The 27,114-nt window shown below is 35.7% G+C and overlaps 1 protein-coding gene across 4 annotated transcripts; it reads left to right on the top strand.

The window, feature by feature from the left end:
• Positions 1 to 1,054: 1,054 nt before the first annotated feature.
• VAMP7 (vesicle associated membrane protein 7) lies at positions 1,055 to 23,859 on the top strand. 4 transcript variants are annotated; one of them, XM_084788657.1, is made up of 9 exons: positions 1,057 to 1,197; positions 1,417 to 1,478; positions 6,935 to 7,089; positions 10,468 to 10,525; positions 12,988 to 13,125; positions 15,135 to 15,225; positions 18,119 to 18,186; positions 22,136 to 22,228; positions 23,657 to 23,859. In XM_084788657.1, exons 2-9 carry the CDS (start codon positions 1,458 to 1,460, stop codon positions 23,723 to 23,725), a joined length of 693 nt encoding a protein of 230 aa, XP_084644783.1. In that variant the 5' UTR covers positions 1,057 to 1,197; positions 1,417 to 1,457; the 3' UTR covers positions 23,726 to 23,859. The 4 variants fall into 4 exon arrangements, with proteins under 4 accessions (XP_084644785.1, XP_084644784.1, XP_084644783.1 ...); XM_084788660.1 differs by having other exon boundaries at positions 1,060 to 1,197; positions 6,935 to 7,024; XM_084788659.1 differs by lacking the exon at positions 1,417 to 1,478 and having other exon boundaries at positions 1,055 to 1,197; positions 6,935 to 7,024.
• The last annotated feature ends 3,255 nt before the right edge of the window (positions 23,860 to 27,114 follow it).

Raw genomic sequence — 27,114 nt, 5'->3', positions numbered from 1 at the left:
ATAACTGTTATTAAGCTTTAGATACCCAAGATGTCCAGTTGACACTGGGTCTAAGAGTATTGTCTGGACTTCCTAAATACATGAGGCTCATCAACATATGTATGACAACAATGCAACGTGGATAGCTCATATCACCAAGAACTGTGTGAAGGATAAGAAAAAAAAAAACTGCAGGGCAAGGGCCTATGCAGTGTAACCACTCCAAAAGTAAATGAGCTGGCATAGAGTTGGGAGGTTAACCTGGTTAATGTAGTATCTTTGGAAGATTAAATTTTAGAAAACAAGGGGTTTAAACGATAGAATATTCATTGTATATATTTTACAGAGTTGAATTGTAGCAATGATGGAAAAATACTTGTCTTAGCAACATTGTTGAGAATTTTGTATGAAATGGAGAGGTTGGAGAATGAGCACTCAAGTCTTTGTGTGGTGAGGAGGCTGAAAGTGTGGGGTTGAAAAGGGTGACTGAAATGTTTTACATAAGAGAAAACTGTAGGCTCTCTAAATGACGGTAATAAAGAGCCAAGGAACAGGGAAGTTGGGGTGGGGGTGGGGAGATGGTGATAAGAAAGAAGAGTTTATCAAAGGAGAAAAAGGTTAGAGCATAGCAGACTCAAATCACCGGAGTGTTGATGTTTACTGTTGTTGTTTGCTGCTGCTATTGCTATTTTTTGCTGCCAAAGCATGGGAGAAATGATTCGTGAGGAACACAAGGAAGGTAAATTTTTTCATAGCGAAAGCACAAGGGTTTCTGTCACAGAGATTGTTTTGTCTTTGAACAGAAGACATTATCTGCTGAGAGTCAGTGGGGAGATAGCAGGAGAAGCTCCTTCTGATTATACTGGTAGAATATTTGTGTTGTCTTGCATCCCCTCATTCCCCGGGATAATAATACAGCGTTTGATGTTATTTATGCGTGGTTCACCCAACCTAAGGCAGAAGAACTACTACTCCCAGAGTGCAGTATGGGTCCTGGGAAGTGGGGAAGGTTGGGAACGACTCAGATCCCGCCCTCTAGCCTGCTCCCATTGGAGGAGAGCTCACGTTCCCAGGAGGCCACGCATAGGCGGAGCCCTTTACCCGGAAGCTTGCGGCGTCAAGTCCTATCCATCTGTGGTTTCGGGCAGTGGGCGACTCTAGGAGGACCTGCACCACTTGGTCACGAGCCCGTTTGCTCGCCAGAGGGTACCCGGACAGGTAAATGGAGTGAGGCATTTTCTGCGGGAGCTGAGGATACAGTCCAGAGACATAGACAGAGAGGGAAGGGGGGAGGGAGGGACGGAGAGACGGCGGGGTTGGGGGGGGGGGGGTGGAGAAAGAGAAAGAGGAGAGAAACTAGAAGCTAGAAAGCTAGAAGGTGCTAGGGTGGAGCAAAAGGTAGGGCAAGGATGACTTTGATTTCTCTGTTGTTTGTAGTTCTAATTGTTGAGCAGCTCCAGTTGGGAAAAGTGTGTTTGATGCTGCTGAAGAGGTCTCGGGTTAGTGTCAGAACGCGTCATTTCGGTTGTCATTACAAGATGGGAAAATATTAAGTTTCTCTCACTCGCCTTCTGCAGACTTTTCTGTAGCAAAAACAAAACAAAACAAAACAAAACAAAACAAAAAACTCTTTCACCCATGTTCACCGATATCACTTTCTGCTTCATGTTTCCCTTCTGTGTGCATGCTTCATTGTAATTTACTAGCCCCCATACACCCTTACCAATATTGACATTCCTCTTTCTCAGTTCCAGTAGATCTGCGAAACCTATTGTTTGAGTTTGTTAATGTTTTTTTTTTTTTTTGCTAGACAATATTTACCAAATTGGTCATATACTTGTCTTTGGTTAATATAGCTTTGAGTCTTATAACCAATGAACTATGAAGCCTTTTCCTTTGGATTTTATTCATCACACTCATTGACTTGCATTACCATTCTCTTTGGAAATTTTCTTTACCTTTGAATAGCTATGGTTGGAAGCAATGTATTTAACATATTTATTAAAGAATGGATACATACTAGGTACTCCTTTGAGTGCATGGGATATACACTGGTAGCAAACTAGATATAGGAGGTGACAAATATGGGAACTTATATATTTGGCTAACAGGGATAAATAGGAATAATAAATCAAGATGATGCTGTATGTTGGTTGATGAAAAACTTAAAAGGTAGTTTTCTTGGCAGAATAAAATTCTATCCTGAGAAAGTGAGAGGAATTGGGTTGGACTTCAGATCATTTTCCAGAAACAACACTTGTGATAGCAACAAGAGTAATCTTGGTCTGTAGCATGAATTTGCACAAACATCCCCCCTTTTTATAATCGTCTGGCTTGACAGTTCTTTTGCCATCTGTTCCAAGGTTATTGCGTCACAATTAGTGGTTTATCTGCCATTGACTTATTTCCTGCTATGTCTCAGACTAAAGAATTGGTGATTAGATGACTACCAATGAACAGTCTTGCCTGAATTAGGGAGAGAGTTGGGTAGTAAAAACAAAAACAAAAAATTTTCTTGCCAGGGTCTATAGAATATAAAGTTATCTACCAGTTATACTATTTTAAGTGCACCTAGTGTTTACTTAACTGTTCAATAAATATTATTTGTCAGGTATTGTGCTGATAATTGGGAAGATAGAGTAAAGCAAATACTTTGACCTCTTTTAAGGAGAAATGTTAATAGTGTACAGAGGAAAATGCCAATAGATCGGTACATAACCATTGTTTGTCTTTATTCAAGATTAGAATCACATAATCTTATCATATTTGAACAATTGTGGTTATTCTTAGAGTATTCATTCTTTATACCTTATTGTATTCATTTATGTCTGCCTCCCTTTTTTTTTTTTTAATTATGACTCCCTTTAGTATAGGAGTCCTCTCTTCCCGAGTTTCATATCTCTGTTGTCTACTGCTTTGACTGTCATATCCAGGCTGGCCTTGTATTCACTATATTGCTGAGACTTACCCTGAACTCTTTGGTAGGCCTATGTCTGCTTCCCAAGTGCTAGTATCACAGATATGCACAACCACTTCCAACTACAACAGGCTTCTCTAAGTCCAAACCATAGTAAATTGCCTCATAGCCATAAGGACAGGTCTCTTATATCACCAAGGAAAAAGATGAGGTAGCTGGTTTTATAGTAGTCTAGGCAAATTGGAGGAATGTAAATTATATGGAAAATGGAGACTAGGATTGATTTGAGAGAACAATGAGTACTGTTAATTGTGTCCTCCATAATTTATGTTGAAACCCTGGCTCCTAACACTTGTGTGTACTACCTTATTGCATATAGAGTTTTGTAAATATAGTTAAAATATGGTCATATTGGAGTAGACACTTGACTAATATGATTGGTCTCATAAGGACAGAAACAATGTTATGTGAAGACAAGATAGCACCATGTGACTAGAGAGGCAAAAGTAAAGTGCTACAACTGCAAGCCAAATAATTGCTAGCAAACTACCAGAAGCTAGAAGAGACTAAAGATTCTTCCCTACAGATTTTATAGGAAACATGGACCTACCAACACCTTGATTTTTGCCCTCTGGCCTTTTGAGCTTTGAGGTGATAAATTTCTGTCAGTAGTTACCCACTTTTTTTTGTAATTTTTATAGCTGCAACAGAAAACTAATTTAGAATTCTTAGCAAGATCTAAGTACAATTGTTATAATGGATATTGCCCTAAGTGGGAAATGTTTAAGAGAACTGGGAGAAATGGTGTTGATGAAAGTTTGATACTTCCATTACATTTTATTGTTGTTGTTGTTGTTGTTGTTGTTGTTGTTGTTGTTGTTTTGCTTGTTTGTTTGCTTGCTTTTTGCTTCTCTGGCTTATGATCCCATGCTTTTTCTTTTTGAATGTTATTTTGTACAGCATTTTGTGGTTTATTAGATAATCATATAGTGCTGATAATTAGTAGAGCTAGGTTTCCTTACTTCAAATACAGTAAGTGTTCTTTCTGCTACAGTTGTTTCTGTTATCTCAACACTCATCAATGTGTTACATATTTAACTGCAAAAGAGTTACAGTGTGGCGAATCAAGATTTGACCATAGGTAGAGTTTTTCAGTAATACAGGACAGAGTAAAATCATCCCTATTAATGAAATCTCAAAAGAAAGTCAGCTATATATGCAATGTGTAGCAGTCTAAATTTAATTAGGAACTACTTTCATTGATGAAAAAAAAAAACCCTCACTACTCACTGTAACTTATTTCCACTATTCCCAATTTTACTCTTAAGAGTATGGTTTCTATTCCAGTACATATACACTTTCTATAAACTTAAAGACCATTTCGCAGTCTCCTTTCTTCTCTTTTTCTTAACTATCTTTCCTCAATCCATCCTTTATATGACATAATCTCCAGATTTCTCACATGTAATCTCTCCCCTCTGTCTAATCTTGAGATACATAGAATTGAATTCGGTGTTCTCTGAACAGTCTAACCAGCACAGCATGAAATAGTAATAGGACTTAAAGGGAGCAAGTTACCCTTTTTGAAAAATAAAATTTAGGATTATTTAGGCATTTTAAATAGTTACCTCATGCCCGTGGTTCATGATGAATTTACAGCTTATGAAAAAATAATCTTTTTATATGTTGCAAAGCTTGGTTTTCCTCTTAAAGTTGCAGAGTGACCAAGACTACTACTTTATTTTTTCTGAGTGGGTAGCATTTGAATTCTTATCTTTGTATCTCTTTGTGCCTTTTCTGCTTGACTATATGTCTCTTTGACCCTAGCCAATAGCTTCCTTCCCTATATAATTGAAGTCTCTGTTTTCTAGTCCTCAACATTTTCTTTCCCTTTGGTCTCAGGGCCACCTTTCCCCAATTGGTCCTCTTGATAATATCTTGAAGATAAAAGAGTACAACAAAATGTACTCTTTTATCTTCCCTCAATTGTTGGTTGTATCTTGGGTTTTATCATTGACCTTGTTCTTTTGTATGCAATGTATCTCTTATGAATAATATTTTAAATGTCAAGTCCACATGAGCTCATCTGTGATAAAATGGTATAGAATCAGTCCTTTAGGGAACTGAATATTTAGTGGTAAGTTAGGGAAGAAAAAGTCATCAAGAAGAAAGCTAAAGAAGCCAAGTACATGGGAATGTTTCAAGAATGAGAATTGGCTAGCATGTTGATGGTTCTTGAGAGATAAAATAAGGTAATAATAGAAAAGTGATCACTATTTTATAGCATAGAGGGAGGCTGTTGGTGATTATAGGTAGCATTTTTGGATTGTTAAGGGCAAAAGCCAGAGTATAGTAAGTTGAAGGGTTAAAAGGAGGTAGAGAAGCAAGTATAATATATAGACAAAAGTCTAAGAAATAGAATAATAATGGGAACATGTTGGATGGTATGTAGTCAAGAGAGGCTTTTAGATCAAGTGAGATAAAAAGTATGAAACATTGCTTTGGAAAATATTACTTCTACATATTTGTACTGAAGAGTCTGGAAAGAAGACTGCTGAAAACACAACCCCAGGGAGAAATTTAGGCAGTAGGAATGAAGAAGAGATCCTACTAGAAGATCAACTGAAAAGACAGATTAATGCCTTTTGCTCTATATACTATCCTTCAATGCTGAGATTATAATTAGAATTCAGCAGATTCTCTGACCTCAGGCACCTCATAGTTTTCTACTTTGTGTATTGGAGTAGGGTTATGTGATTTATTTTCTTCTAAGCTTATCCAGGATTATTTTTTACTTAACTATAGTTAAATAAAACTATAGTTAAATTATTTAACTATAATTTTCAGAACCTGACCTCTGTCTTAAAAATCGGATTTTAAGAGATTATGTCAAGAGACTCATTCTGCCACCCAACATGATTCATAGTCTTACTATAATTTGAAAACCATTGATTTGGTGAAACTGAACATGTTAAATTATAGTACATTGAAGAGTTAATTTGTTAATTTGTATAGCTTAAACCATGAAACAGGAGAATCTGGCTTGTTGTATGAAGAAAAATAAGCATATTCATATCCAGATGTTAGGAAAGTAATTTTTAACTAATGCTCTATTGTTTTGGTAATATTTTGTTTATGAAGGTCCTACCATAAATTATAAAACAACTCTTCTCTTGTGGGAGGTGTGGGTTAATTCCATTTAGTTGCTTTTGTGGATAATGCCTTAACATTAGAGATAATTATCATATAGGCGTAAATCACATAATATTGGTTTTATGCAGCCATGTGGGTTCTAGAATGACACTATCTGGGTTTAAGTCACCATATCACTTTAGCTCTGTAATTTTGGGGAAGTAGTTAAAGGGTCAGTGCCTCATTGTGTGTGTGTGTGTGTGTGTGTGTGTGTGTGTGTGTGTGTGTGTGTGTGTGCGTGTGTGTAAAATAGCATTATAACTGGATATAATCCCACTGAGCTGTGATGATTAAATGAGTTAACTAAAGTACTTAAACTAGTATCATCTGTTACAAGGTGAGTACTTAATAAATAGAAAGTATTATTATTGTTAACAGTCATCTTTGTGAAACCAGAGTCTAGTTTCCGTTAAACTATTTCTCTATGATAAACTTTTAGAATGAGCTTATTTCATTAAACTGTGATGGCGTCTTTATATCACTTTGCTATCTGTGACCATTGCTTTCAAAAGAGTATCAATTTCTGCTATATAATTTATAAATACAGCCTGTGTGTACACTATTTTATAACTATAAGCAGTTTAAATCATAAGCTTGTAGAAGACCTTTAGGTTGTTCCTTTTCTCTCCCTATTTATGAGGATGAAGGCCAGGGCTACAAGGATACTAAGCATACTTTATATCACTGAGCTGTGCCTCCAGTTCCTATTGTCTTCATTAATTTTTATGCTATAGTGACTTGTTCAATACTATCTCTAGATGGATACAGATAAATGATAAGTTTACTTTTGAAAGTTCATGCCTAAATGGTATTCTAAATCTGTCTTTTTTTTTTTAATTTTAATAGATTGAAGTCATGGCCATTCTTTTTGCTGTTGTTGCCAGGGGAACCACTATTCTTGCCAAACATGCTTGGTGTGGAGGAAACTTCCTGGAGGTGACAGAGCAGATTCTGGCTAAGATACCTTCTGAAAATAATAAACTAACTTACTCACATGGCAAGTGAGTTCTGATCTGCATGTGGTAGAGGGAACGAAGGAATTTTATTGTATTCAAAACAGTAGAAAACAAGCTTTTAGGTAGATTAATTTGACAAAACAGTAATTTGACTAGCTTGGAAAATGTCTGGTGCTAAGCTAGGCATGATACTAGCTCATGCCTCTCATCCTACTACTAGATTCCACTGTGAGTTAAAGGCCAGCCTAAACCACAGAGTGAAACCCTATCTCAAAGCAATATACAGTTTGGTTTTGTTACTTTTTGATTTAATTTAGGATTATTTTATTCTATCACTTGAAGTGATATATTAAAGAAAGATACGGAAATGTTATATATAAAACAATGGCTTTGCTATAGAGTTCTAAGATATGTGAAATGATACAGATAATATAAATAGTATTCCCTTTTTCATTATTTTAGTAAATATTAACACAGTACTTAGCTATTGATAAATACTTTACCTGGTAAAAGTGATATAAAAAGAAATGTAATATTTGTCTTTATAAAGATTATAGTTTAATGAGGACATCTCTATGTAACTATAGGATATACTGTGAAATAGTGGCATTCTAGTTAGAAGGAACATCAAGAAGACCATTAAGTAGTGATGCAGTCATATTTATGGAATTATAAGCTGTTCTATGACTAGTGTTCAGCATGATGGTGATAAGACTAACGAGATACATAGCAGAAAGCCATACATGGCTTCATAGGGCATATTAAGAGTTTATATTTACATTTAGGCAATGGAAAGGCACTGAAGGTTTTTAAGGTATGACAGCTTTTGCTCTAGAAAGACACATAGTAGCATATTAGAGAGGATATAAATGGGAAATCTTAGTAATCTTGTTTAATACCTTAATTTTCCTCATTGATGCTTAAATTATTTTATTACTTAATCCTTATTTCTTTACTTTTTTTTTGTTTGTTTGGTTTTGGGTTTTTTTTTTGTTTTGTTTTGGGTTTTTGTTGTTGTTGTTGTTATTTATGTTTTTTGGTTTGTGTGTGTGTGTGTGTGTGTGTGTGTGTGTGTGTGTGTGTAGCCTTGGCTGTCTTGGACTCGCTTTGTAGACCAGGCTGGCCTCAAACTCACAGCAATCCACCTGCCTCTGCCTCCATGAGTGCTGGGATTAAAGGTGTGTGCTACAACATCCAGCTGCTTATTTTTTACTTATTACTTTATAAGGTTAAGCCCTTTTACAAGTTAGTTAAAGCTACTGTGAGAAAGACACCAAGACACAAAATTGATGTATATAAAATAGTTCAGGACAGCTTCTTTTATTGTTATTATGTCCCAGTGATTTTTCTGGTGTTTTTAAATGCAAGGGTCAGAAATATCCCTTGCATTTTATGGTTTTAAGTTTCTACTTACATTTTTTCCCCTCCTTACTGTATAGTCATGCAGCTAAGCTAGGTAGAAGGGAAGCTAGAAACTATCATCTTTGGCTTTATGGTCATAAGCTTAAGTAAAGCTCTTACTTTGAAAGAATTTATTTTAATTTAGCAGAAGATGATTTTCAGTTTTCCATTTTTTCTCCAGCCATTTTAATACCTGGATGAACTTTCCTTCTCAAATGTGGAACATACCCAACTCTAAAGACTCAACTGTTTTCTGTGTTTTGCTGTATGTCCACAGTTCCTGGGTGATGCACAGTCCTTTCCATCTGTTCTGAGAGTCCTATGGCCTGGTGATCATAACAAAAGAAAGAACAAAGAACAAAAAACAAAACAGAACGAGTCATATGTTTTTCCTACTATCATACTCCAACCCTATCAACAATGTTAAAATAAGAACAAGATCACTAGAGTGAGAATTATAAGCTTTCATTTGGAAAAGACAATGACAAGAAACAAAGAAATTGCTTACTAGCATCTGATCAAATAACTACTTGACAACCATTTGGAATGGGCTGTGGTAGTGATTAATTTTTCTTAGAGAAACTCCTTATATTTTTCCTCCTTTGTTTGTTAGGTGAGGTTTAATTACTGATTTTTTTTCTTTTTTACCTTCTGCCCTAATTTTAGTCATATAATCATATTTGTCATCTCAATAAGATAACTTTTACTTCTGTATACCAAAATAAGAACATCAAGATTATATATGTGGAATATTTTCACTGGATACTCAGGTAGCTAAGCCTAAAACTTCAGAATTATATTTCACTTCTTCACCAAATATTTACCTTCTTCAACAAGTTTGTCTGCCCATTCCTTCTTGTCTAACTCATTTTTTCTTTAACGTCTTTGTTTTCTACTACTTTAATCCTTGATTTTGTTTTCCACCTACACATAACAATTTACTATTCAGTACTGATTTCTTTGTTTCTTTATAACATTTGTAATAGTTCTCACCTTTTATTGGAGTACAGTTACCATATTTGGTTTTTAAAATGTTAAGTATGATATGTATTAGCATATGTAGGATTAGTGCTGCGGTGGTGGATTACATACTGATTTTGGATATTATCAAATGTAATAACATTACCTGCCCCAGGCCAAGAAAAATGTTTTCAATCTTTTCATTGTTCTCAAGGTAGTGTACAAAGCAGTTTATAAAATTTTGTATAATCCAGTGTCTATTTACTTTCCTACTGCCATCTGTCTAGACAATTCCTTTTTTTCCTATATGCTCAGTACTTTTGTCATGTGAACAGATTTTTACTCTCCTATATCTATTATGTGTTCTTTTATCTCTACATCCTTACACTGCCTAATTCTGTACTTCTGTTGACTCTTTGCTGACTCTTTGCATTGCTATCTATTATTTATTCTTTAGAATTCAGATCATATATCACTTTTACCCATTGGTAAATGTCTATTACCTGCTTCCTCTATGTCCCCAGAGTACCATATGCTATCCTCAATTTCCTTATAAACTTGTTTTCCATGCTGCATTGTAATTCCTTGTACTGTCATCTCAGAAATGTAAGACTGATGGTTTTACATTGTCCTTACTATCTTGCATTAACTTGATCAAAACAGAGACTCAAATGTAGCAAAAGTATTTCTATTTGCAAATAAAAAGCTAAACAAAAACAAAAGCCCTGTGGCCTACTGGGGATTAATTTTAAATGTGCACCATTTCTAAGGCACTATCTCTCCCTTAGTCCTTAAGAATCCAATTGTGCTTTTGTAGCTAAGATTTTAATGTTTGATGCATGTTATTATATTTAGGAAAGAGAACTTTTTATGTTTCATTAATTCCTGTGAGTCTAACCATAGATAGAAATGCGTCAGGTAGGGGAAGATGAGACTGGATTGTATTTGTAATCAATATAGTGACGTTTGACATACTGAATTGGCTTATATATAGTTAGAACTTAGAAGTGAAATAAGTGATGCTTAAAACCCACAATAAGTTTTATATCTTTTATTTTACAGTTATTTATTTCATTACATCTGTCAAGACAGGATTGTATATCTTTGTATCACTGATGATGTAAGTAATTTCAAGATATATTGCTATTTCATGAAGATATATTGCTATTTCACTACATATACTAATATAGTCAATTATTAATTATCTATATCTATGGTGGGTAATGGTGATACAAAATTTGTGGCTGGAATTTTTTCTACACTTTGCATTTTTTATAAAGAACATATTATGACAACATTTGATACTTAAATATGTATAATTCAGCTCAGTTTTGATAATTTTTGCTTAATCTCTCTGAACCTTTATCAACATATAGTATGTTGAAATTGGCATTTATGATTTTTTTTTGTTTTTAATTTTTTTGATTCTTATTTTTGTTTTCAATACATTCTGACTGCAGTTTCCCCTTCCTCTACTCCTCCCAGGCTGCCCCCCAACTCTTTCCTGTGCCCATTCCCTCCCCATATCCTCTCTCCCCCAGATTTACTTCTCCTTCAGAAAAGAACAGGCCAACAGGGTTATCATCTGAACATGACATACACTAAAATTAGGCAAAAACTCTCATATTAAGGCTGGAAAAGCAACCCAATAGGAGGAAAAGGTCCCAAGAGCAGACAAAAAAAAAATCAGAAACACCCGCAGACCCACTGTTAGGAGTCCCACAAAACACCTGGCTTACAATCATAACATGTATGCAGAGGACCTAGCGCAGAAGGGGAGAAAGAACTGGAGGAGCTAGAGGGGTCGACTGAATGAACATTAAAATGATTACTTCATTACCTGGCCAACTATGTAAATGTGTATTTTACATTGGTTAGATTGTTTTCTGAGTATGTTGGCTATAAGCCCAGAATGATCAGTAACTTAATAATGTCATCAAGGAATGTTCTCTCCTTTTCTTTACTCATTTTCAATTTCTTACAATTCACCTTATGCTTGCTTATAGCTATATGGCTATTTATTTCTGTACAGAGAAGAGGGACTGTGTTCTTTGATCTCTTATTATAAGAATGAGGAAATCACACCCCTCTATCTTCTTTTGAAGTTACCATTCCTTTCATGTCATATGGCCATGTGCTTATTTCTAAGATGTTCTCTGACAGAGTCATAGAATTGTCTTCATTTCTGTAAATCAATGTTCTTAAACTTTCTTGTCAGGGGTTCTTTGTTACTTGTAGCTACACTGAGAATGTTGTTAGATATATGAACTAGAGCACATGGGATTCTAAACAATATCAACTTTATCTACATATAATACTCAATAGATGTTTAAGAATACAGTGATCAATATACTTCTTTATGACTTCATTGACAATACCTAGCCATCAACCTAATAATAATTTTGAAATGGTGATGCATGTAAACTATTTCTAAATGCCCATAATTGTGATAGCATATTAACAAATACTTCTGTATATGATTAAGCTAAAAATACTGTTTAATACTCCTTTGTTTTGCTACTTCCATTCCAGAGGACCCAGGTTTGATCCTCAGCACCCACATGGCAAACATTTGTAACTCCCATCTCTGGAGATATGGCACCCTCTTGTGTTCTCTGAGTTACTGCACACACATGGTGCATAGGCATACATGCAGGGAAAACACCTATACATACAAAAAAATAAAGAATCCTTGGTTTAAGCTAAGTGAAAAAGATGTTCAATTACATTGATCATCATAGTGGCTTTTATCTCTAGTTTCACAATAAAATCCAGCTGTATCTGAAAGAGCTATTGTGAAAATGTTTCAAGTATATGAGAACTGTCTTAGAACCTCAAATGGCCCAAGTTGAGTAGCAAAATTCTTAAACTGTGATTTGTTGCAACTGTACACACACACATACACACATAACTTTCTTACTGAATGGGAGTAGACAGCATATATCACTTGACCTTTTTAAGATGAATCACTCATATTGAAATATATCAGTTCAAAATCCATATCAATGGCATTATCTTTATATATATTAAAACTGTACTTTTTTAATATGTTTTTTTATTTTATTCATGTGTATGTGTGGGAATGTTCAGAGAGGTCAGAAGAGCAACTCAGATCCCTTGGAGCTGGAGTTATAGGTAGTTGTAAGCTACCCAACCTGGGTGATGGAAACCAAACTTGGTTTATTTAAGAGCAGCAAGTACTCTTAACCACTGAGCCATCTCTCCAGCCCCTAAACTAAACTATTTTTATGGATTTATTGAGCATCTTCTTGTGCTGGATCTTGCAATAGATCATGTGAAAGAACTGGAAGAATTAAAAATCAGTTCCTAACCCCTGAGTTAATAATACCATTTTCTTTATTTTGGATTTGGCTCTCAGCTTTTTAATTTACTTAGGTGTTTAATGTATGGCAAGTTAGTTGTCTTTTAGAGTCTTTGGTTCCTGATCCATGAAACAGGATCAGTTCTGGTTCTTCCTCATGGAGTCATTAGTCAGTATACTACCTATTGTATTGTGTTACCAATCTGCCACATATATATGTTTACTTTGGAAATGTGAATACAGTATTGATCATTTTACAGGATTTTGAGCGTTCTCGAGCCTTCAGTTTTCTGAATGAAGTAAGGAAGAGGTTCCAGACTACTTATGGTTCAAGAGCACAGACTGCACTTCCATATGCCATGAATAGCGAGTTTTCGAGTGTTTTGGCTGCACAACTGGTAAGGTTTTTTTCAGAACATAGTGTTTTTATTTATATTTTCTTCTTTCCTACCTTTACCTATAGAACACTTTTCTGATTGTGTCACTATAAAGCAACATGATAAAGGTTCCTTATGAAAAGATGTAAAGGGTTCATTTTAGTGTAGAAAGCTGTTTGGTGATATTCTTTATTACTGATAGCATATCTCAGAATTTGGAAGAATGTCAAAGATAGACTAATTTCACTACCTACGTAATGATTAAATCCACTAAACATGTCAGCTGGCCTTTTAACCTATATAACAAACCTTTTCCTCATCCATGATGTAAGTTTGATTTTTGACTAGCTCAAGTAGTCACTTAAAAATCTGTTCATCTTCACAACTTCCTTATTGTCAACTGAACAGAGAGAGAGAGAGAGAGAGAGAGAGAGAGAGAGAGAGAGAGAGAGAAAGAGAAACTCTCCAAAATGGCAACATAGTCAAGATTTAAAAACTTTTCCATTACCATGAGCTTTCCCCCATCCCCCTTCTTAGTAAGTCACCTACCCAAATATTCTGTTCCAGTAAATTACTTATCTATATTTAATTTCTATAGATTAGCTTTGTCTGTTCTAGATTTTTCTATAAAGTAGGTATTCTGATGTGTCTCATTTTTTCTCTCATTATAATGTTCTAGTACTTATCTGTGTTGAGTAAATTAGCATATTTTCTTTTTCTGCTAAACAATACTATATACATCCTGTTTTACCTATTTACCTATTGCTAGATGTTTGTGTTGCTGTTAGTTTTCAACTGTCATGAGTAAAGCGGCTGTGAATCTCAAATCTTTGTGTGGACATATGTTTTTATTTCTCTGGTAAATACCTAGGAGTGGAAGTGCTGAGCCATATGGTAAGTAATGTGTAACTTAAAATTTTATCGCACTATTTTTCCAAAGTTATTGTACCATTTTAAATTTTCATTGGCAGTTCCAGGGTTTTTCATCCTTTTCAACATTAATGTGTCTGTCATCCATTTTAGTGGGTATGCACTGGTATCTCATTGTGTTTTTAATCTGCATATTTATGATATGAATGATGGTCAGCATCTTTCAAAATACATTTTTTATCTGTAAGAATATTTAAGTGCAAAGGCATAACCTCTAACTATTATTTGATTGTGAATATTGAAAACTATACATTTTTAATCAGTTTCACTTTTCATATTTTTAAAAATATTCTAAGTAGCAATGAAACTAATAACTGGTTTGCTATTAGCTCCAAATCTGTGCATGAACCTTTGAATTACTAATTTCCTCCGTATAGCAGAGATAATGAAAATATTTGTATCATGAGAGTTTTATAGTGGATCAAATAATATCTTTTCTAAATCACTTCCCATAGTGAAATATCTGTAATATGTATAAAGTACTTTATAGTTTTTACCTTGAATAATAGTTTCAAAATATATATTATCATCAGTGTTTTAGATTCTAAATCTTGTGAGAAGCCAATGATGTGATCCCAGCAGATAGAACCAATTTTAAAAGAAATGAACATGCCACTATTTCATCATATTGAAGAAGTGAGGAAAAATTAAGGATGCCTTTATCCTATCGTGCCTCTCCCCACCCCAACTGTAGTCATTTTTAAATTTCTCCGTTCTTCCTGTATAAACACAGAGTACATATCTCCTTACTTCTGTTCTAAGATTCTCATATATTTCGTGTATTGTAATACAGTCACTGAATTTTACTTAAAATAATATACTTTTGTGAGGTCCAGGCCAGCTTGGTCTACAGATCAAGTTCCAGGACAGCCATGGCTACAGAGACCAACATGTCTCAAAAAAAGAAAAAAAAATATATATATATACTAAAAAACATTTCATATGATGCCAATTTTTATATTGCCAATGTTTTTCCTAAATCTAATAATATATTATATAATAGAACTATAATTGTTTAGCATTCTTCAATATAGGTTATTCTTTATTTCTTATTGTAAATAATGTCTTAATATTGCAAGTTAAAATTTAATATCTTGTAGAAGCATCACTCCGAGAATAAGGGCCTAGACAGAGTGATGGAGACTCAAGCACAAGTGGATGAACTGAAAGGAATAATGGTCAGAAACATAGGTATGTTTTAATGGCATAATTTTATCCATATAAACAAAAATAATAATTGACTACTAGATTTGAGAGAAATTATTGTAGGGAGGCTAAAAGAGAACTTCTTTGTTCTCACCTTCTAGGTCAATGGTTCTCAACCTTATTAATTCTGCAACTCTTTAATATAGTTCTTCATAAGCTGGGCATGGTGGCACAAGCCTGTAATCCCAGCAGTCAAGAGACAGAGGCAGGCAGATCTCTGTGAGTTTGAGGCCAGCCTGGTCTACAAAGTGAGTCCAGGACGGCCAAGGCTACACAGAGAGACCCTGTTTCGAAAAACCAAAGGGGAAAAAAATACAGTTCTTCATGTTGTGGTGATCCCCCAACCATAAAATTGTTTTGTTGCTATTTTATATCTATAATTTTGCTACTGTTATGAATCATAATGCATATATCTGATATGCAGGATATCTGATACATGACTTCTGTGTTGTGACTCATGGGTCAAGAGCTGCTGATCTAGGTGCTGATCTTGCCTTTGTTGGGTGGATGTTTTGTTCCTTGGTTTCTATTGCTCTCTCTTGTTCTTAGGAGGGTGTGGTGGCTGTCTAGTAGGTAATGTTTCTAAATATCTCACTTGAAATAACTGGTTCAGTGTGTTTCGAGGTATTAGCAGTTGATAGTTAGGAATAGGAATGAACTAGAAGAGAGAGGCTGAAGGGGTGGGTCCACAGTGGTATAGGAAAGGAGGGTGTCATGCCACGATCTGCTTAGTCTCCTGGGAATGGAGGCATAGAGGCCATAGTAGGTAGTCTGCTACAGAGCTAGGGATGAGATGTCTGTGTTGGATTTAGAGGAAAGAAGGGAGAGTATAGAACTGAAGCTCATCTACCTTCTTCCCTGGCCTATTTGCCTCTCTAGAAGGTTTGGCTGGTGGGTTCCCAGGAAATGCCTGCTGGAGTTGGAGGGCTGAGACAAAGGTATGAGTGTGGGGAAATGTTGGAGGAGAAGATCTGTATGATCCTCTGAAAATGATGGCAGATAGGGAAGGGAGGCTGCAGCAGGTGTCTAGTGTGAGACTAGGGGGTTGGATTTGGAAGAAAGAAGGGAACATTGAATATTTGCAGTTGGCCTACTTGCTTCCCTGGTCTGTGTATCAGGCAGTACCTTGGTTATGGTTAGTATTACTGTGATGAAACACCATAAACAAAATAAATTTGGGTAGGAAAAGGTTTTTTGACTTATACTTCTATATCATAGTCTGTCACTAAAGGAAGTCAGGTCATGAACTCAAGCCGAACTGTAACCTGGAGGCAGGAGATGATGCAGAGGCTATGGAAGGGCTCCTGCTTACTGCCTTGACTTCTATGGCTTGCTCAGCCTGCTCTCTTATAAATCCAGTACCACCTGCCCAGGGATGGCATCACCCACAAGCCAGGGTGGGGGCAGGGACAGAGGGAGGTTGTTAGCTTATTTGTTTTTTTCTATTTATGGTTTCATTTTTGTAAGACAGTCTTGTATATCCCTGGTTGTTCTCAAGCTTATTATGTAGCTGAGGAAGACCATGAACTTCTGGTCCTCCCATATTTTAGGTTTTTTTCCTGTTATTTTAATAAAATATCCTGAGAAAAGCGACTTAAAGAAGAAAGGTTTATTTTAGCTTTATAATTCCATGTTATAGAAGAGGTCACAAAGGCAGTAGTTTGAAGCAGCCAGTTATCACATCCACAGTGAAGAAAAAAATAAATGCATGCATGCTTAGTGCTCATCTATCTTTCTCTACTTTGTATGTCCCAGGGCCAAAAACCAGGGAGTGGATGCTATCCACATTTTTGTTGGGTCTTCTTGTATCAATGAAGGCAAATAAGACAATTACCCATAGTCCAAGCTGATCTAGACAATATTCATTCATACTGTCTTCCCAAGTGATTCTAAGTTGTGTCAATGTGTCAATTGAAACTAACCATCACACCTTTGACCTCCAAAATATTGGGACTACAAGTGTGTACCAGTTTATGCAGTGCTAAGGAGTAAATCCAGGATTTATGCATGCTCACAAAGAACTCTGCCAAGTGAGCTCATCCCCAGATCCTCCTGTGATGTCTTTGTTTGACTTTAATACCAAAATAATACTGGACCCATATAATCAGTTGAAAAATATATCTTTATTTTTTGGAGAAATTCCTGATAAATTGGTGTGTATTTTTCTTGAAATGTTTTATATAGAATTCATCTTTAAAGCTATCTAGGCATCGATTTTTCTTGTTTGTAGTTTTGAAATTCTTGACTCAATCTATTATTTTTATATTTATATTTTCATTTTTGAAAGTATGTGTGGTACCTGGTACATATCATAGTATAAGTATGAAGGTCAGAGGACAACTCTCCCACCTTTATATGTGTTCTAGAGATGGAACTCAGGTTGTTAGGCTTGGCAACAAACACCCTTACCCTCTGGGTTGTCTTTCTGGCCTCAAAACTTCATATTTATTTTAAGGATAGGTAATGATTGAGTGTATAGGAAGAAATAAAGGATGAGAATTTAGATGATCTCAAAAACTAGAGTGAGCTTTGTTTAATGCCAGAGGTGTGTGATCTTCAGTTCTGACCTCACCATGATCAGGGCAAAGGACCCAGTCATTCAATGGCACAGTTCACATTATAGGGAAACTGGGAAGGTGTTCGCTAGTGCCAGAATGGAGAAGTTAACAGTTTTCCATAAATAAGTTGTTTTTGAACTGTAGAGTCTGTTGTCTCCTTTTGCAACTACCAGTTGTCTTAAATTGAGGTTAGCTACTTTTCTGTAGTCAAATAGTGACTTCCTGGAATTTTGGTCTCAGTTTTAGAGCCTTGGCTTTGGTGGGTGGGTTTCTTTATTTCTAATATAAAACACTATTTTTATCTCTAAAAACATTTCCAGATTTGGTTGCTCAACGTGGAGAAAGATTGGAATTACTGATAGATAAAACAGAAAACCTTGTGGATTCAGTAAGTATAGAATATGGTATTTTCCCCAGGGTATTAGAACAACTGTACTAACGGCTAAGATCATTTGGAAATGTCTTAAATTTTATAGTAAGATGATTTGTTTATGTTTCATTTCTCATGTCTATTATGTTGTTACATTGTGATAAGAAGTGTAGCAGTGAGACATACAAAGCAGCCACAATCTCTCAGTAGTCATTAATTAAGTTTTTGTTTAGAAAATATATTCAGTATACAGAAATAATTTCCTAAAACTTTGGATTGAGGCAAAGTCTTTCAACTGATAATTCATCACCTTATGTACCTCTTCTGGAAGTTTCAGCTTGGTGTGACTTATCCTTAAACTTTCAAGTGAGCAATGAACTCTAGATCAGTGGATGATGTTGCCCATATTTAAGTTGTATCTTCTTACTTCTATTAACTTAATTTAGATAATTTATCACAGACATGCATACATGACTCTAAGGTGATTATAGATACTGTAAAGATGGCAGTGAATATAAAACATCATAATCATGTTGATTGTGAGTAGCAACAAGACTGTAGTGATTAAGAACATGAACTCTAGAATCAAACTGCCTGGATTTTTAAAAAATTATATATTTTATTTTATTTTTTATTATTCACTTTACATCTCCATCATAGCCCCCACCCTCTTCTCCTCCCAGTCCCACCCTCCCTCCCTATTTTCCCTATCCTCCCTTCCCTACTACTCACGGAAGGGGAGCCCCCACCCACCCCAGCATGTCAAGTTACATCAGTACTAAGTGCATCCTTTTCCTCTGTAACCTGGCAATGCAGCCCTACCAGGGGGAAGTGATCAAAAACAGGCAAAAGAGTCCATGTAAGAGACAGCCCCCACTCCCCTTACTAGGAGACCCACATGAAACCTGAGCTGCCCATCTGCTACATCTATATAGGAGGCCTCGGTCCAGTGCACACATGGTCCTTGGTTGGAGCTTCAGTGTCCACAAGCCCCTCACTCACACACACATACAAAAAAATTTTTTTAAAAACCTATGTGCTGTGGAACTTGATAGGAATGTGGTAATAGTAGCCTTGTCTTCAAAATCATGTTACATAGGACTGCAACAAAATTACTTCTGAGACACAGAGAGCTGCTACTAGCCACACTTGCCTCTTCTTGATGAGAACCAACATCTGTTATTCTTGGGATTCTTCATAATTTTTTAAAACTGGCATTATTGCATAAAGATGCTATTAGGTGCCACTGGAATCTGGAATAAGTGTCCCTATTTCTCTACATTAAAAGGCTCTGTGAGGATTACCATATTTTAATCTTTACCTGTTACCACGAACAGCTAAGATTCTAATAGTTGGGCCATGCATGGTGGCATACATCTTTTCTTTTAAATGTTGTGAGATCTACTTTTATTGATGTTCCATAAAAATCTTATGTATATAATTCAGACATGCATGTGTTTATGAAATGGGAAAGACACAATAGTTTATAGAATAGATTTTGTTCAGATAGAGCATTAATTCAACTAAAACATAACTATGACATACATCTCCAACTCCAGCAAGTGGAGGCTTTCAACCACATTATTTCATCTAATTTGCTTTTCATTGCTAGCTAAAATATATTTAACCTGAGGGTAGTGCTTCAGTTTTGTTCTGCTGATTGCTCTACTCTGAGATCAGTCCACTAGCCCATTCCTGCTAGCCTGAGATATTTTGTTAATAAGATATTATGGATCATAATTGACCTCAGTATACTTGGTTCGCACAAGAAACAATAAATTAGCTGTAGTCACAAATCATACTAGCTGCTAAGTAGCGAAACTTTGTATGTGGGAATTCACTGAGTCCTCTGAAATAATTCGCTGAAAATAAATATTTCCAAAACTAAAGGACTCTAATCCTAACCTTGAGCAAAAAATTAAATATTTACAAAAGTCTGACTGATAGAAGATAATTGTTAGAGTTATTATTCTCTTGTAATCTGTGTTAACTTTTTTCAGTTAAGGACAATTTTCTCTGATCATTTACCTTTGATAGTTTTGTAGAGCCTTCTCACATGGTCTAGTTAGTTTGGGCATGTAGTATATACTTATGTAGCAGCTGGGTTTGTGCATGGCATCCTATTTATTCTGCACTAAATGAAACCAGGCTGATACCTTGTTACCTGCTGCACTATAGAGAATTTGTAAAGAAAGCAATTTATTGAAATGTAGCAGCCATATTGAAAAGTTGTATTATTTGTAAGTGTACATCTTATAATAATTTACTGATGTAAGCAAACATATGCATTGAGCCAACATGCATATTAAAAATTAGAGTATGATCAAAATCCAGAGGTGCTTTTTAACCCTATACTGGCTGACTGCTCCCTTTGAAAGATGGTCTCTGTCCTGACTTATCCCCATAGAGTAAAAAACTATTAATTAGCCTGATTTGTAGAATACTTGGATAGTGTACACAAATCCCTGGGCTAAATCCCCATCACGTCTGTCTTAGATTTACTATTACTGTGATGAAACACCATGACCAAAATCGACTTGGGGAGGAAAGAGTTTATTTGCCTTATACTGGCCCATCACTGTTCATCATTGAAGGAATTCAGGACAAAACTTAAACAGGCAAGGAATCTTGAAGCAAGAGCTGATTCAGAGGCCATAGAAGAGTGCTGTTTACTGCCTTGTTCCTTATAACTTGTTCAGCCTGCATTCTTGTAGAACCTAGGACCACAAGCCAGGGATAGCACCACCTTCAATGAGCTGTGCACTCCTTAATTAAGAAAACACCATACAGGCTTGCTTACAGCCAGTCTTATTTGGGCAATTTTTCTGTTGAGGTTCCCTCCTCTTAGATATTTATGGCGTGTGTCAAGTTGACATAAAAACGAGCCAGCATAGCCACCTAAGCCAGGCAAGGTGGTGCATAACTATAATCCTAGCATTTTAGAAATGTAGCTGGAACTATGAGGAGTCCAATGTCCTTGACTACATAACAAGTTCAAGGTTAGTCAGTACTACCTAAGATTGTGTCTACAAAAATTATAAAAAGAAAGTGTAACATTTACTTTTCATTCTGTCAAAAATTTGACATTAATCCATGATATGTCGACTATATAAATATGTTAGTAAAGTGTTTTAATTACTGTATAATATTTCATTATTGTTTATGGATATTTTTAGTAGTTTCCAGTTTTAGGTATGAAAAATAGCCCAAAACATTTTTATATGGCACTTTTGAACTTTCACATATATCTATCTTATATAACATACCTAGGAGTGGAATTGCTGGTTAATTAGTACATTTTGTTATTCATTTACTTATTTGTTTTAGATTTTTTATATCCTGGTGAAAATGCTTTACTAGATACTGAAAAGGTGATGGTGCAAAAGAAAATGCATAGCTGAAGGAGTGTGACCCAGTGGGTTTTTGACATTTAATAAGTAAATACCTATATTCTTAGGAAAATCAAACAGATTTGTACGTGTGGTTCAAAGCCCAAAGTTCATGCTGGATAGACTAAACTAATATGCTTGCAGACAATTGGCTTAGAATAAGACTTTATTAAAATAGACAATGTTTTACCCTAAAGAATCACTTATTCATTCAACACTATGTGCGTTGTTACATAGAGAAGAAAAAGAAGTGAAGCCTTGCGAGTGTGTTCATACTGCTTATTATAGGTTTCAGAGAACTCTGCTCTGGGCAACTACTGATTCTGAATGACCAGTCTCTACTTGAAATGAGAAGGAAGGGAAGAAGGACATTTGAATTTAAACAGAATTAGTGAATGTGTGGCTTGTACTCTGGCTCAGTAGTATATAGTTCTTATCTACTGTGATCTAGGCCCTGGGTTCCATCCTTAGAACCATAAAAGTAAGAGAATTGATTAAAATTAAAACTTGAAGGTTGTTACTACAAATCATTCGTATAGTAAGTACCAAGAATAAAACATCTGATGATTCTTTTCTAGTCTGTCACTTTCAAAACTACCAGCAGAAATCTTGCTCGAGCCATGTGTATGAAGAATATCAAGCTCACTGTCATCATCATCATCGTTTCGATTGTAAGTTTTTCTCTCTTTAGTATATCAGCTTATTTTTCACTCTTTAAGAAATTGGGCTAGACAATGGTGGTGCACAACTTTAATCCCAGCACTCAGGAGGCAGAAGTAGGTGTGTCTCTGAGCCCAAGGCCAGCCTGATATACTGAGAGAGTTCCAGGACGGACAGCCAGGTCTGCACAGAGAAACCCTATTTGAAAAACAAAAAAGAAGGAGAGGGAGATGGGGGGGGAGGGAGGGGGAGGAGGGGTGAGGGAGGGAGGGAGGCAGAGAGACAGACAGACAGAGACAGAGACATAGAGAGAGAAGGAAGGCAAAAAGAAAGAATGAAATTGGATACTGGGATTCTTTCTTGTTGATTAACACTGAAATAGGCTATATTTATACCTTTTAATTGTAAAATACATGATCAGGAAATATCTCTTCTTGTGAAATCAGCATTACATATGACTCTCTACTTAAACTCCTTTTCTCCTGTTGAGAATTTTTGTGCATAATGAGGTAAATAAAGTTGAGTTTGAAGATATGACTCTTGCTCTGTAAACAAAAGGACCTGAGTCCAAATCTCCAACACCTACCTAAAAGGCTAGGCATAGCCATGCATGCCTATAACCTCAGCATGTGCAGTGTAGACATGTAGATCCTGGGAATCTTGCTTAGTAACCAACCTAGTTGAAAAGGTGAGCTTCATACTCAGTGAGAGACTTGGTCTCAAAAAATAAATAGGAAAACAATAGAGGAAGACACTGGAGAGTCTTTGGCTTCTGCATAAACTCTTCCAGGTATGCATATCTGTACACACACACACACACGCTTTCCCTCTCTCTCTCTCTCTCTCTCTCTCTCTCTCTCTCTCTCTCTGTATGTAAAACTTTCAACCAGTTCAGTATATATGAACAATTATATATGAATTAATGTGATTTCATCTATTCAGCTAAAATTTGTTAGCTATGTGGTATGTGTTTTGTGTTGATCCAGACTCATGATTGAAGAAATTTGGTATGTGCATACAGTTGTGTGAGTTATTATAGAACTCTTTTTTTATTTAATTAATTTATTCAGATTACAATTCAGTTGTTATCCCGTCACTTGTATCCTCCCATTCCTCCCTCCCTCCTGCTTTCACCCTATTCCCTTCCCCTAGGTCTAAGACCAAGGGGGACCTCCTCCCCCACTATATGGTCATAGGCTATCAAGTCTCATCTTGGTAGCCTGCTTATTCTTTCTCTTAAACTGTATCCCACCACATTTTAGAAACCAACATTTTTAAAAAGAAAATAATAAAATCTGTCCTCTATAGCTCCTTATTTTTTATATAGTTTCACTATTGGTTTCATTATTCCCCTAGTCTAGTGGTAGTGTTTCTTTAATGGGTTCTGTGAACCTTGTGGTAGAGTCACATAAGTAAAATTGCCTTCTTTCTCCTTCCAGGTGTTCATCTATATCATTGTGTCAGCTCTCTGTGGTGGGTTTACATGGCCAACCTGTGTGAAGAAATAAGAAAGAAAAAGTTACCATTACCCAAGGATATGAGAGTGAAAAGAGATAAAGGCAACCCATGTGACTCAGGCTTTTCACTACTCTCAGAAAGTATCTGCCAGATTTTTAATCTTTTTTCTCTTTTTCTTGTTTTAATAGTATTATATGCCTCCAGACTTATCTTTGTCCTACAATACAGTTTATTTTAATGAACTTCACATTGAACCATTATTTACAGGAGAAATGGCATTTGTTTCTTTAGTTTGTTAAGTAGAACCTTCTACTTAGAAAGACATTTTTGTTTTTAACATGCAAAGTGTGCCAAGGTGGAAACCACCAATCTTATGACCTGTCTGCTAAAACTATCTAGGAATTTTGTATGTTCACAAAGTATTGGAAGATGGATTGTATTGCTAACATCTCATTCTAGTCTCTTTTGTTATGGGAGAGTTTAGGTGCTTCAAAATAATAAATAGAGAATTTTGGGGATTATAATAAATTGTTGGTGCTGCTTATATCCAGGAGCCCATACAGTTAATGTAGTTAACATTGAATTTTTATTTCAATAAGGTGAGAAACATTTTGCTAGCCCATTAGAAGCACAAGAATTATCCTTCTTTCTCCCAGTATTTACTTTCTGAAATGAAGTACAGTGCAGATAGTTTAATATCTTCAGTTCCTCCATTACAAAGTTTAATTAAGAAGATGAATTATGAGTTTTACATATTCTTTTCTCTTCTGTGCATATTCTGGACAAATATGTTGTTAATAAAATCTGTAATTGAGGAGAGGGGAGGCAAATACCTCTGACTCACCAAAGAAAAAGAAAGGAGCCATAGTAAAAGTGCATACATTTTAGCCTCACAAAATGCAGTCATGTGGGAAGGTTCTTTTTTTTTCCATTCTGGGAAAAGCCCAAAATGAATAGAAGTCCACTCCAGGATTTGAATTTGATTTCTTTTGAATAATAGTTTGATCTTTCTTTGTGGCTTAGCAAATTCTTTAATCTGCCTAATTTTGAATAATTTTAAAACCTGAAAGAGAATAGATGGTATAATGATATAGGAAAAATATAAAATATCTTAACATACATTTATTATAGTATAAAAAAATTTGAGTGTAATGCTGCTTCATCTATTTTGGCATCAGTCATATAGGAGTTGGTATCTATCTGAAAAGAAGAAAATAATTGTATTTATTTATCAATATGTAAAAGTAAATAGAAGTGATATTACATTTTACTTTTTTCTCAATGAAACAATAAATTAGTGTTTGTAACAGCCAATTGTTAGCCTAGTCATGTGCCTTGAATATCTATGTGTCCTATAATCAGTATCTTGATACCTTCTAATGTCATGCTACCTACTTTTTAAAAAAATATACATCTAATGCACATAGGAGCTCTTCTTTTGTTCATCAGGCATAGCATTAAGGTTTTCCAGACACTTTTATGCGCACTAATTCATTGTTATTATATAATTATTTCCTACCAGGAAATACATTCAACCTCAAAAAAATTTGACATTCCCAAGTAATGATTTTAAATTAAAGGCTTAAAATTTACTTCCCTTTTACAACCTGAAAAAAATTTATGTGCATGCTATAGGGATTAATTACTTAAGTGTTCCTTGCTCTCTGTATAAGAAACCTTTTTAAGGCACATGTGTCATTGTAAATGATGCACAAACTAAAGATCTTAATAAATGTTAAGAATAGAAAACTGAGTTACATGTTTTAAGTTCTTACTATACTTTTATGAAATGACATTTAACCATGTGTAAAGAACAAAATAATTTTATTTATATTAGTGATTTGTTAAGCAATATAACCTGGGGCTGGAGAGATGGCTCAGAGATTAAGAGCACTAGCTGCTCTTCTGAAGGTCCTGAGTTCAATTCCCAGCAACCACAAGGTGGCTCACAACCATCTATAATGAGATCTGGTGCCCTCTTCTGGTGGACAGGCATACATATGGGCAGGACACTGTATACATAATAAATAAATAAATCTTTAAAACAACCATTTTTTAAAAAAGAAATGTAACCTGAATTTTTCCATGCATATTTACAGAAGCAATAGTTGAAAAGATAGGGTTAGGGGGTGAATGTTATGGTTAGAGGGGAGGGGGAGGGTTAGGAAATAAGGAGATTAGGGTTAAGAAGTTAGGGTGAGGTTTAGGGTTAGGGTTAGAGTTAAGGTCGTTAGGGTTAGGGTTACTCATGGTTAGGGTTAAGGGTTAGGGTTAGGGTTGCTGTTAATTTAAAGGTGGGGTCTATTATTAGCCCTATAATTATTATGGTGTTATTTTCTTACCTACTATCAATCAATGAAAGGCCAGACACCTGTTGTATTTTAAAGTTGCCTTTCTTCACCTGGGGCAGGGCAGATTTTAATCCCCTAAACTACCTTCCATATCTCTCTACCCTCACCCGGTGCCATCTGCTTCTAATAATTTCTACCAAGCTACCTCCCATCCATAATCCCAAGTACTTGCTAATGTTCTTCCTCTGGGCCAAATCCTCCACCCACGCCGGCCATGCGCTTCTTACTCCACCTCACCCATGGCGGTGACCTCCTTCCTTTTCTTCCTCTGCTCTCTCTTCTCCTTCCCAAGATCCTCTCTGTCCTCAGATCACAGGGACCTTAGCCACACCTATCCCATTTGCCCTGTCCAGGTCTGTTGGCTTTTCATTGGTCAAACAGGAGTAAGATTTTAGGCAAGGTTACAGAGACCATTTTGGTAAATGAGTCTGCTCATTTGGGCAACAACCAGAGCAACCGCCAACAACTCTTCTTTTCTGTCTAAATAAAAAGGCCATTTTTAACATAATATACAGTAAAAACAATTATTAAACAATTATAGAAACAAATAGGTAAGATGTAAATAATATCTAGTCAAGAGGTATTTAGCAACCTTGAAGGAAATATTATTTATTCTATCTTAGTGAGTCTAAAATTCTGAAACTAAATCAATCTATCAGTTCTGAACCTAAATCTCATCTCTATCAGCCTAAAAACATCTATCTAAACCTAGAACACCTTAACCCATAATCAACTAAGCTTAATTGTAAAACTATAACTCTCAGGTCTTCGACCCCTTCAGAGACTTGAGAAGGAATAAAATTAATTACCTGAATAAACAGAAAGTACAGCTTTGCAGCATCCATAATAAGTTTTTAAAAATGTTTGCTGCCTAGACAGTCACCCAAAAACTCTATAGCAATAGAGCATCATCTTCAGCCTTCCGTCCCAGTATATCTGGCAGGCATTTTTGAAGCAGGAACAATTAAGGACTTGCTTACCCTCTCTTGGCAGGGTTTGGCATTTGACTCAGCCTGCATCCAAGCTTGCTTATTTCTGGCAGAATTCTGTCTGTGGCAGAAACAGGGGCAATTTTGCCCAGTGGTTTG

The sequence above is a fragment of the Acomys minous genome (genome assembly GCF_964271855.1).
Source record: "Acomys minous genome assembly, chromosome: 7".
Lineage (NCBI taxonomy): Eukaryota > Metazoa > Chordata > Mammalia > Rodentia > Muridae > Acomys > Acomys minous.
Note: the sequence above shows the minus strand (reverse complement) of the source record. Positions and strands in the feature narration are given on the sequence as shown.

Excerpts from the sequence above, each read along its gene's own strand:
- VAMP7 (XM_084788657.1), top strand. The coding sequence starts at position 1,458 with ATGCTGCTGAAGAGGTCTCGG. Across the intron at positions 1,479-6,934 it reads TGCTGCTGAAGAGGTCTCGG|ATTGAAGTCATGGCCATTCT; the intron begins GTTAGTGTCAGA and ends TAATTTTAATAG. Across the intron at positions 15,226-18,118 it reads AATAATGGTCAGAAACATAG|ATTTGGTTGCTCAACGTGGA; the intron begins GTATGTTTTAAT and ends AAACATTTCCAG.